At 34.8% G+C, this 12167-nt stretch overlaps 1 protein-coding gene across 1 annotated transcript in view; it reads right to left on the bottom strand.

The window, feature by feature from the left end:
* Nucleotides 1-1100: 1100 nt before the first annotated feature.
* BMPR2 (bone morphogenetic protein receptor type 2) overlaps nt 1101-12167 on the bottom strand; it is a gene marked incomplete at its 5' end in the record, with an annotated part of 43488 nt that continues 32421 nt past the window's right edge. Inside the window, 6 exons of the mRNA XM_015819603.1 lie at nt 1101-2077; nt 4028-5307; nt 7060-7232; nt 7861-7997; nt 10249-10396; nt 11573-11733. Coding sequence (XP_015675089.1) covers nt 1827-2077; nt 4028-5307; nt 7060-7232; nt 7861-7997; nt 10249-10396; nt 11573-11733 — 2150 coding nt within the window. The remainder of the gene's footprint in view (nt 2078-4027; nt 5308-7059; nt 7233-7860; nt 7998-10248; nt 10397-11572; nt 11734-12167) is intronic.

The raw sequence follows: 12167 nt of genomic DNA, 5'->3' as shown, positions 1-12167 counted from the left end.
AATAGTCATGCACAATTATGTACAGTTCTACATATGTTCTGTATCATTAGTGTTCAACCTTTTAGCTTGCCTGGGCTGCACTGAGTGAAGAGGAATTGTCCTGGGCTGCATATAAAATATATAATAAAGTTAATGTATATAAATAATGACCTTCCTTTATTTTTTAATGTTTTTATTACATCTTCTGGGGCGCATTACTAGCTGTCCAGGGCTGTGGGTTGGACACGCCTGTTCTATATGATTCTTTTTGTTGGGTGATTTCCAGGAGCGCTGGATTACAACTTCTAAGATTCCTAGTCAGAACAGCCAAAGACTTATAAGCTTTTGGGATAAGAATGAATCATATTCTAGAATAACTAATGAAAAAAGAGGAAATGAACTGGATCCTTTCATCAAACTCTTATATGGCCAATCAGATATAGGCAACCTAATGTCAATACTAAAGTAGATCATTTTGGCTGTGACAATAACCAAGGCATAGAAATCAAGCAAATGAATCCAGGTTTTAGCTTTTCTACTTAAAAATATGTCTAAACCTGCATACAATGTGTTTAAGATAAATTACAAAGATTAGACAAAAATGTATTTCCAGCAAGCATCAAAAGCATTCATTAAGGAAAAATATACATAAATACTATATTTAACTGACAAATTGCATAAAATATACCATAAGAATGACAGCCAGCCACACAAATGCACACAAAAGAGGCTACATCCAACCACCCATAAGCATATGCAAGAGATTTCATCTTTGCTCTCCTCCGTCCATGCCATAACTCCCTCCAGTTCTGCTGTTTTTATATTTCTAATTCTCACATGCATTTTAGCTTGGTGAAAATAAACCATAAATCACCTGTCCAAGGTAGAACTTTCCTTACCCTGTAAATTTGCTAACTGAAAATACATTTAATTAGTATCACGCTAATCAGGAACATAATTGTTGATTTCTTACATTTCTTAAAACACTTTCTTGATTAAAATTTTCCCAAACCTATGTCATTCATTATGAAGAAAAATTAAACTTCTAATTTGGAAGTATGAAAAATAAAAGATTTGTTCTTTCAGGTTTTTTTTAAAAAGAGTCTTAAGGAAGGGGAAAAAATCATGCATTAACTCTAATCTTAGAGCACATATACTGATAGATAAAAGCAGTTACTTCAAGCTGATTATGCTTGCAGAGTTCATGGTTAGAAACCACTGGCTGCCAAATTACCAGATTAAACACAGCTACTGACATTTTTAACTCCAAAAAGAAGAATGTATTGTAGGAATGGAAACACAAAGTATATTATGAACTACAGACTATTGCACATTTGAACATAATACAAGTGTAAAATATAAAGTATGAAAGATAATACACTCTGTTACACAGAAACATACAAATGATTTGTGCATACAATTCAAACCATGAACAGCGGATGCCACCAGAGTCCACTGGCTTAGCTGTTTAGTGACCTTTAGAAACCGGTCCAGACTGATTATCAGCAATACATTTTCTTGTTTTTGATTTTAAAAAAAAAATTTTTTTTGAGACCACAGTATTTGATACATACATATATAATTCCGTGGTCAAGGATGAACAGATGTAGTTTTGCAATTCTAAATAAAAAGTGCAAAAATGTAAAAAAAAAGAAAGAAAAGAACAAAATTAAAGTTATGGAAGCGTAAGCTAAAAATTGTCTGCATAGCTGAAATCTATTTAAAGCAAGTCCTTGGTAAGGAGTACTGACAGAAGAAAGCAGGAAGGTTTTTTTTAAATATAAAATGTCTTCTGCATGTTCATTAACAGAATGCAAAAATGTCAGTTGTGTAAGCTTTTAAACAATTCACAGACAGTTCACTCCTGCATCTTTAGACACCATAGTTGTTGCGGTACCTCCTTCTCCAAGGTAAACAGCTGTGCTGGATTTAGAACTAACCACCCTGTCACCCCCGTTATTGTTAATCTCACAATCCAGGGGTTCTGTGGAGATGACCCATGTTGAAGGGCGCCATCTCTTTAGGGAATAAGGCGTTTTCACACGTTTCTTGATCTTTTCTCCTGAGCCGGATTTCCCCTCAAGAGATGATTCACCCACTAAAAAGGAAGAATAGACAATAAGAATAGACATAAGAGCAGTAAAACAATAAAAAGAGCAAAATCTGTGATACGTAGTAGAGGATAAATATTCTTTAATCATATACTGTACTCAGTCAAAGTACAATAATTAAAATGAAAGATTAAGTAATTTACTACCTAGTTTATATTATTATTATTACTATTACTATTATTACTATTATTATTATTATTATAGATTTAATCTTCAATTCAATTCACAGTCTGGGACTGGTAAAAACTTAACAGTTCAAGTCCTAATCAAGGACTTAAGAGCTGTTAAGGTAGTGTCTGAGTATATAGGCAGTTCTGAGTATTATTGTTGTTGTTGTTATGTTTGCATTATTGTCACAACTAAAAAATTTTAAGGCATTATTTTTGACTTATTCTTGAATGGCAGATCTCAGCAGAATAAACAGGATATTTAAAGTATAGTTCATGCTAGACTGCAAATGAGAATGCACTATTACTATGAAAACCATTCAAAACAACAGAATACCAAAGAATATCAAATACTTTGACCATAACTTCCCAGGATATAATTTATTTGTGTAGGAATTGTTTTAAATGGAGAAGCATCAAACATTCAATTATTAAAAAATTTTGAAAAGCACCAAAACAATTGTTACTATTTTGCTCTAAAAATAGTATAATCTATGAAAGTTTTCTGTTGAAATATTTATTGCTGCATGTCTAAACTGACTAGTTAAACTCTTAGCTCTGCTTCTGAAAACTACCACAGTAAGGAGACTGATATGCCATGAAAAAACTAAAATACACAAAAACGTTCTAAATCATAATGTTTGAAATTTGATTTCTCTGATGTTTGAAATTTCAAACATAAAGTTCTAAAATATATTGAATGCATAGTTGGTATGAAGGCTTCATTGAACTAAAGGTTGTATTCAATTAACAACTGCCTTGTACAATGACTGTTTTCAGTTATGACAGTGATGTAGAAACAACTTTGTGATCAATGCCCACATTTACAACCTCACATATCTGTAAAGCAAAGGAAAGTTGAAGTAAGATCATAAGTGCCATCACTGTTTCATTTAGTGATCGCTTCATTTAACAAATGAGTTATCAATCCCAATTGTGGTCGCTAAATGAGGACTATCTGTAGTATGACAAAGGAATTACCCAGCTCCTACTGAACTATATTGGGAAGAAGGCTCCTTCTTTAATTAAATCTTAAACCAAATAATGCAATGTTTTATACAAATCTGATACTTGATAATCTGATACAAGATAATAAGCTTGTTATTTTATATAGATAAAAATAAATTATTCTGGTGGTATTCAACTAAAACTGAGGATATGTACATGCATATGTATATCTGTTCTTCCATTATGCAGCTTATTACAGGATAACTAGCTTTCTCAAATGTAAAAGAATTACTGCTCAGAGTGATTTAGAATATATCATAGTGAATTGGTAATGAGCCATTTATCAGGCAATGGAAGGTTTACTCAAGCCTTGAAAGCATTCTGTTTCATGCAACTTGAAAATACTGATACGAGATTTCCCTTCTAATTCTTTGCCTTTCAAATGACTCTATTATAACATTGGGAATGTATAACAAGCCAAAGATCAAATGTTTGGGGGGAAAAATCAGTTTTGCTAAAGCACGTTCTTGAAGCCACAGCTTTCTTAGGGGAAAAAAAGGCTGCACAAATTATTTTTAGATCCCATAAGCATAAGCACATATTTATGCTTACAAGATGAAAGGATACGCTTCACTGGAAAGAACAAAGGTAATTTAACTGAGCTATGAGGCAGGCAGCAATGGAACAAATACAGAAATGGACATATACTTTGTTTCGGGGGGGAGGGAGGATGCAAACAACAACTTTGTCACTTAAAATCAACATGCTTAATTCTGAAAGTAATTTTGCCAGGATTCACTGACGTATCCCAGCAGAACTCACACTGAATATTACACCCATCCAAAATATTTGTGGCAGAAAGATCCAGGGAGTTAGGCCTCTGTGCTCTTTTAGTGTGGGTCGGTCCAGAATTTGGTGCCGTTCTCTGGCTGCTTTGGGTAGAAACACCTTGCTCTAGACACAGGTTACTATTGTTGTTGTTGGTATTTGTCCGGCCATTATCCAGTGACCGTTCTCTTCTATCTACCAGTCGATCGAGAATGCCCTCATCATGGCTTACTTGCTGCTCCCTTCTTAATAATGGCTCGTGTTCATCAGGACTTGAATTGATATTCAGACGACTATCTTCTCCACTGAACTGATGCTGCAACATTTCTTGGGCTCTGTGTGTTCCTGAGCTAGTGCTTTGGCCTGATGGCACTGTCCCATTAACATACTGTGTTGACACAGCATGAGAGTTTGTTGTATGGCTCCTCCCTGCCACTTCATTTGTGGTAACCGTTACTAAGTGAGGTTCTGCAGCATTTATAGTATTCATCTTGGCAACTCCAGTTTCTACTTGCTTCAAGTTTGATTTGTGCTTCGCTCCAAATTTCAGCCGAGACTCCTTTGTCGAATTTTTGGTGTTTAAGGGTAGGCTAGTAGGCCTCTTTGGGAGGTTCTGCTGTTTGGGAAGAGGGTAGACCTGAGCAGGCTGAATATCTGGAATTAGGCATGCTTGGCCATTTCCAACTTGCATGAAGTCCTGTTGTCCATTTGCTTCTACTGCCAATTTTATCAGTGGGTACAGCAAACTGGAACTAGTGCTGCTAAGTGGATCTGGCCCACTGAACTGCTTAAGCGAATGCTCCATCAGGTTTTCATCAGAGCTTTCTTTTAAGTTTTTATCCACTTCTTTTGGATCCAGCTTGTTAGTTTCCAAGTCCTCCTCTGTTAGCTGCAGACAAACAGGAGTTGGCCCACATGATTGCATGCCATTTGCAGCACAAATGTTTGTTTCACCTGAATAAGGCATTTCAGATATGGTGGTCATTCCAGTGCTTGGAGTAAGGCCAGTTGTGTTGTTGGTGGTAGTGTTGGTTGACAAGCTGGTAACGCTAGTCTCAGGGCTTGGAATACGAGCTTGTGCTTGCTGCCGTTCATAGTTAATGGAATTTCTGTTCTTCTCCCCAACGGTCAGTGGTGTGCTGGACACTGAAAGTTCAGATGAAATGTTCTTCACTTTGCTGTCACTGTGATTAATTGAATCCTCAATGAAAGATGAGGAAGAATACTCTTGATATGGTCTGATCTTTGCCATTCGTCTATGGTGTGACAGGTTTCTTTAGGGGAAAAAAAAGATAATAGGATTAAGAGTTTCATCTTAAAACCATTTCAATGCAAAAAAGGATATTTTAACCAAGAAGTATAATCATTGGGGGACTATACAAATGGGAGCATTGCAATAGTGCTGATATTTCATGTTTCCATACAAGCTCCTTGATATTCTCCCTTTCTCTTTAGAAGTGGCATGCCTATGTTTTGTTTTGTTTTAAAAAAGCATGGTTATTATGATTTTTTTTTTAAAATCAGTTATTCCATTCTCAGCAATGTTATTAACACAGTTTTTTTTTAAATAGGAAGAGAATGGTATTTTGTAAGTGTTCTTTGTTTCGTTCTTTGGGGCGTAGAGACGAACAAAAATGGGCTATGTGACAATTTAATCGTTAGAGAAGATGGCGGCTGCATCTTTAGTTGCAGTTGCCATCTTCTGAAAGAAGAAAACCTTCTGAAGCACTCTTTCAAAATCTGTAGCATTTAATGAAGCTGCCAGATATGGTTTGGATGAGAGTGCTACATACTTCTGTAAGGATTCTTTAGAGGAAAAGATCCTGCCTGAGGGAATGAAATCCTGCCTGAAGGAATGGAAGATTTCAGAGAAGAATGAATACACATTCCTCAGATGAGGGAATGACACTATTTGCTTCTGATACGACAGAGGGATCACTACAGAGGATTATTCCTTCTTTATGGACCATATACCTGATTTATATGTCAGAAAAAGGTCACTCAATAAAAGCTACTAAGATACAGAGAATATTCTAAGATAAGAGGTTGAAATATAAAAATTCATGCCTATGCAAAGCAGGGGAAAAGAACTCGTTTAGAAAGAAACATCTACAAATGTAATTCCCGCCTTCCTGAGCAATAGAAAAAAATCTTTGCTGGGGTCCTTTTCGTGCCAAATTAAGTATATTTTCAACTCAAACGATGCTATGTATGTCATTAGGTATCTTTCAGAGTAACCACAACTGTATTTAACTGTATATAACTCTTTTTGAAATGCTTTCCTGGATTTATTTTCAGTTTCATACTGAGACAGCCTATAAAAGAAACATAGGTGCAGTTGAAGGTATTTTTCTATGTTTACCTAAAGAGCACCACGATTTCAACACTGCAATACTGAGAGTTCAGGTTCCTTTTTCCAGGTATGTAGCTAATATGCAGCTACTGTATATGTGATAACAATTCTTATGTAATTACTTCAGAAACAAACAATAAATATAGCCTGTGACTCATGAATAATCAGCGCAAGAGGAAGGTATTACTGATCGGAAAAACAGCTTTTTCTATATATGTAAAATTAAGTGCTGGAGAAATGTGATGTTCTTGCAATGAAACCAAATTTTCAAGAAAAGCATGTGCAACAAATGTGGAGCTTGTGTAGATAGATAGCTAGATAGCTAGATGATAGCTAGCTAGCTAGCTAGCTAGCTAGCTAGCTAGCTAGATAGATAGATAGATAGATAGATAGATAGATAGATAGATAGATAGATAGATAGATAGATAGATAGATAGATAGATAGATAGAGAGAGAGATAGAGAGAGAGATAGAGAGATAGAGAGATAGATAGAGATAGATAGATAATCTATCTGATAGATAGATAGACAGACAGACAGACAGACAGACAGACAGACAGACAGACAGACAGATAGATAGAGAGACAGACAGACAGACAGATAGATAGATTAGATAGATGATAGAGAGACAGACAGACAGACAGACAGACAGACAGACAGACAGAACTATATACCGTTCATTTTGCATAGCTGTAGACATAGGGTTAACAGTTGGACTGACAGATTTGTTCCTCTCCCAAATCATCATGAGTTCAGCCATCCTCTCTTCAGCACACTGGGCTGTCAGCCGAGCTTCAGCATCTTGATCCCAGCAGTCTTCGATTGTCTCTTTCAGTGACCTCACAGCCTACCAAAGAAAACAGGATGACATTTTCTCAACCTCTTTTTTTTAACCTTTGTTCTTCAATACCTCTGCTAATGATCAACAGTTGGATCATGTATTACTATTAAAAACATTCAGGTCTAGGAAGAGTAGTATTGGATAAGAGCAAAGGCTTATCCATTCTAACATTGTTTCCCAAAACAACTCACTAGATATTTAAAAGAAATCAGTATGTTGGACAAAAAACTATTCTCTCCAAATATTGTTTTCTTGATATTGACATTCAAAAGTATGCTACCACTGATCATGAAGATTTCATAAATCATGACTAGTTGTCACTAATGTGACAAAACTCTCCATACAAATAAGTAATGGTAAATTTGTCGTTGTTCAACTGTTATGTCGGAATTCAATATATTGGAAAACTGTAATTCTGCGGCTGTTGCCTATTAGTGATCAATGTATAACTAGCATTTTACATTACAAAAATATAACTTATCATAGATACATTACTTTTCTCTTTTGCACTTAAATGTTGGTTACAGCACTTAAAATTCCATAATAACAGTGCTCCATTTCTACATTCACATTCCAACAACATCGTCAACTCAAAAGAAAAAGCAGTGTAGCTTTTTTCTTTTGCTTTTCTTACCAAGCTGTTCTCTTTCCAGGCCTCTGGGAATTTTGGTCTTTGCTTTTCTCTAGAAACAAGGACTTGCATATCTTCAAAAGTGGGGTGGTTTCCAACTTCTATTTGGAATGCTGTTTGGAACTCTGGCACAGATTCTCCTGTTAGCAGAAAAGGGCACGTCAATGTTATCACGAAGCAGAAAAAATAAAACAAAACAGGGTTGATACTGAAACGTTGGAGTCTAACAAAAATGTATTTATTGTATTGTTTCTCCTTACTTCACAGACAAGATTGGATTTGTTAATTTGTACAAGCAGAAAATAAACAAGGAAAAGGTATATAAACAGTTGGAAATATTTTGAAAGTTTTAACTAAACCTAATAATTAAACAAAATTCTTAGTTATTCTATAAACATTTCAAAAGCCTTCTGGTGGCACATTCATGTCCCCTCTACTTTAGGATGCTAATTTTGGAATACCTTTTGAGTTGTATAAATGAAGGAACAGTTCTGTAGTTGTTGTTTTTAATGGTTTATCTTATATATTGTAAATCCTATAGTTCCATATATGTATTTTGGTTGGATGTAAATAACAGGATTTGCATTATGACATCATTTGTGGCTGGGTTATCATTTTCTATTGTGCTCTATTGTATTGCAGAAGTTAGGAGAATTATCCACCCTTTTTTGACAATTCTTGACAAAATATAGGATAAGGAAGGGGGTTTAGAAAAAAACTTTATGTACTTATTGTCCAGTTTCAGGCCTAAATATAGTAATCATATCAAGAATATTATAAGCTTTTCAGTTTTTGAGCCAACTAAGTGTCAATTTTATTTCTTTCCAAACAGACCCCTTACATTTATGAAAATACTTCTACATACTTGGAATATATCATGGAACACGTTTTCTAATGCAGAAAACATTAGCTTAGTTTTAGTGGTCACATTTCAGAATCAAGAAGTTGTTACTGTTATATTTGAAAAAAATCACTAAAAGAAAGATGGTAAAAGTTCAAAAAATTAGGAATAACAATTATTTTTTAAAAAAATTAATGTGACATTTAAAATTAACTACACTCACAGCTAAGCAATAAGCTGCATACAATTTGCATGTGTATGTAGTTTTAGATATATATTAATATATAAGCATTTACAGTCATATTAAAAAAGTCTATAGTATGAACTAGAAGTTTAAATACAGTGACTATAGAAAGTCTACATAGCCCTCAAAAATGCCAGATTTTTGAGTTGTAAAAAAATCAGACCAAGATAAATCACTTCAGAATTCTTTCCACCTTTTATATAACATATAAGTTTTACAGTTCAATTGAAAAACAAACTGAAGTATTTTAGGGAGAAAATGGTACATGGAAGGCAGACTTCAGAATTGAAGCCTTTGATTTTTCATTAGATCTGTCATGTGTCTGATCAACGAAACACTTCAAAGAACCTTCAGGCATTTCAGAGGAAGACAGTATGTGGCCAGTAAGCTGCATACAATCTCTAGTTCCTCCCCCCCACAAACACTTTTTTTCTAGCAAATTGCAGGGCCAAATCTAACTGAAAAACTGAATTAGTGGATTAAATTGCTCCTTTCCAAAAAAAAGAAAAGATTAATAAAGCTCACTCACTTTATTTCAACATATCTCCCTCCACAACCCCCCAAAAGCAGCGATTTGGGGCTCATTCCCAAAATATTCAATGCTCAATATTTAATGCTGATTGAAAAAAGTAATAAAAAGAAGAAACTCTGCCAGCAAAAAGGTTGCCCATCCTGTCTTATATACAGTGCACCACTTGGCAAGTGGTTGGGTTGACAGAATAAACTGAGCCACGCCCTTACCCCAGGAAAATCAAAACGTTATGTACTGAATGTATTGTGCATGGCAGCAGCCATTAGGTCTCATAACTGACCGGTTAAGCATGTTCTTTGAACCCAGCTGGTGACTCAAAGGCTATAGTTAAAATTAAAAAGGATATATGGTGCTTCCAATTATACACCATCCCTAGAACTGATTTTCATTACCGGAACTAAACTATGACATGTATATCAAAGGTGGCATGCCATGATGTTTGGAGTGACATGCCAACGTCTACTACCACCGACAAATATTCTCAAAAGCATGTCTTTCCTTAATACTTAAAGCTTACTGTCAAGATTAACACAGGTTCAAGGTTATTATAAAGCAGAAAGGTGGATACCACCCTGTAACACTAGATGGCACTGAACTAATTTGACAAGCAAAGGAAAAAAGAGTTAAAAGAAAAACCTGACAACCAACATACCCAAATTCTTTACAATAAGGAATTATAGGCTTTGGCTGAGTTAGGAGAGCAATTACAATAAACAAATAGAATAGCTGCTGTAAGTGAAAAAGCATGCTGTATTCCAGTAATTCTTCTATTACCTGGGAAGAGGTCTGTACATCTCATAAAAATCTCCCAGTAGATTAGTCCAAGTGCATACATATCGACTTGCTTCAAAGCTGATTCACAGTCTCTTAAATTTACTGCTCCTTCCAGCACTTCAGGGGCCATATAGCGAATTGTCCCAACCTGTAAAGACACGTTGTTGCATTCTTACATTGGCCTGGTATTTATGAAATACTGTTCACTGTTCTTCAAGTAATTCAACAGGAATTTTTTTAGTTACATTCATTTTCATCCTCAAGACAGCATTAATATAAGCATAAAGCTTCCTTAAGACCCATTCTGTGGAATCCCAATCTTATTATTTGCATTTAAAATAATGTCTGATCTTTCCAACATATTTTATTTTGTAATTTAGTCAACATAAACTCTTATGAAAAAACCCCTGGTGAAACTTAGGAAAAATTCTTTAAACAAAAGTCCAATAAAAAGAGGTGAAAGTTGCATGTTAAACAAATAAATAAAATGTTAATCAAAAAATGTTAAAATTCTATGCTTATCTATGCCCTCACTAATCAACAATCTTTAAAAAAAATCTTAATCTTTGCATAATATAAATTGGAAAAATTACATAATGTAAACTACAATTTTAAAACTGTAGTCTTGTGGAGCATTCTTAATTTTTAGGAGTATCCTTAGATTATTGAGTTGGGAACAAGAAAGAATAAAAAGAACTCATTCTTTTCTTGATTTTTCCCATTCAGCTACAGATTTTCTTAGATAATCATCTGAAGAAAGTTTTAACTCTCCTCATCTTTCAAATTAAACTCCCTGCAATACTAAAAAAAACAGATTAGCCTATGCAAAGTACTAACCGATATTTGTTTATCCTAAGGAAATGTACCTCACCCATTAACCTAGTGATCATGCCATCTTTCCATGCTCCCCATGTCAATCTCTTTTGTGTTTGGAAACAGAAAAAAATCTTCTGTCTTCCACTTCAGATTTGATTAGTAGTCAGGCAACCTGAAGCTGGCAAAAATACCTACAGCAGTATGATGCAGGCTAGTAAGATACATTTGTTGTGTAAAGTATGAGCAACTAAAAGTGTTTCAAGTTGGCTTTCTCACTTCAGAATATATTTAAGAAAAGAAAATCACTCTTGCCTATGAAAATCAGAATAAGAAAGATATATTTGAAGCTCATTGTTCTTTTTTTCTGAAAGCAGATATGGTAAATATTTTTTAGTGTTTAAATCCACTATTCTTAAAACAGATGAGTAAAACTTATGATAGGTTTTGGTGTCAACATTTCTGAGGTTCGTGAGGGGACTTCCAAAATGTATTTTTCTGTTTTACTCACCTCACTAATTGCAGCATTATCCTCCTCACCTGGGCGCACCAGTCTATTTCCTGTTAGCTTCATGGAGAGGCCAAAATCACTAATGACACACGTTCCATCATTCTTTACTAATACATTGCGGCTGTTCAAATCACGATGGGAAATAGCAGGCTTATAATGATCTGTTTGAATATATAAATTACATTGTTTTACTATTCCCACTGGCTTCTTTGCATATAAAATAAAACAGAGTATGGGCACTTCAAGAAAACTGATAACACTTTGAGCAAATGAAAACTCTTTTATAGTATCAATTTTATGATCCTCTTGTGATGGCAATTCAGGTATATGTAACTAAACAGGAATTGTTAGGAACAACTATTAAAGAATGCCATAATTACATATCAATTAGGAATACATGAAATCTTCATCAGTGATTTGGGAACTCATCAAATTTGCAGACGACAGCAAGCTGGCAGGAATAGCCAACACTCCAGAAGACAGGCTTAAGATACAGAAGGACCTGGACAGACTTGAACACTGGGCGCTATCTAACAAAATGAAATTCAGTGGTGAAAAAAGTAAGGTTCTACATTTAGGCAAGAAAAACCAAATG

The sequence above is a fragment of the Protobothrops mucrosquamatus genome, unplaced genomic scaffold, assembly GCF_001527695.2.
Source record: "Protobothrops mucrosquamatus isolate PMUCROS unplaced genomic scaffold, P.Mucros_1.0 scaffold958, whole genome shotgun sequence".
Lineage (NCBI taxonomy): Eukaryota > Metazoa > Chordata > Lepidosauria > Squamata > Viperidae > Protobothrops > Protobothrops mucrosquamatus.
The sequence above is the reverse complement of the archived record's forward strand: the minus strand, read 5'-3'. Positions and strand labels throughout refer to the sequence as shown.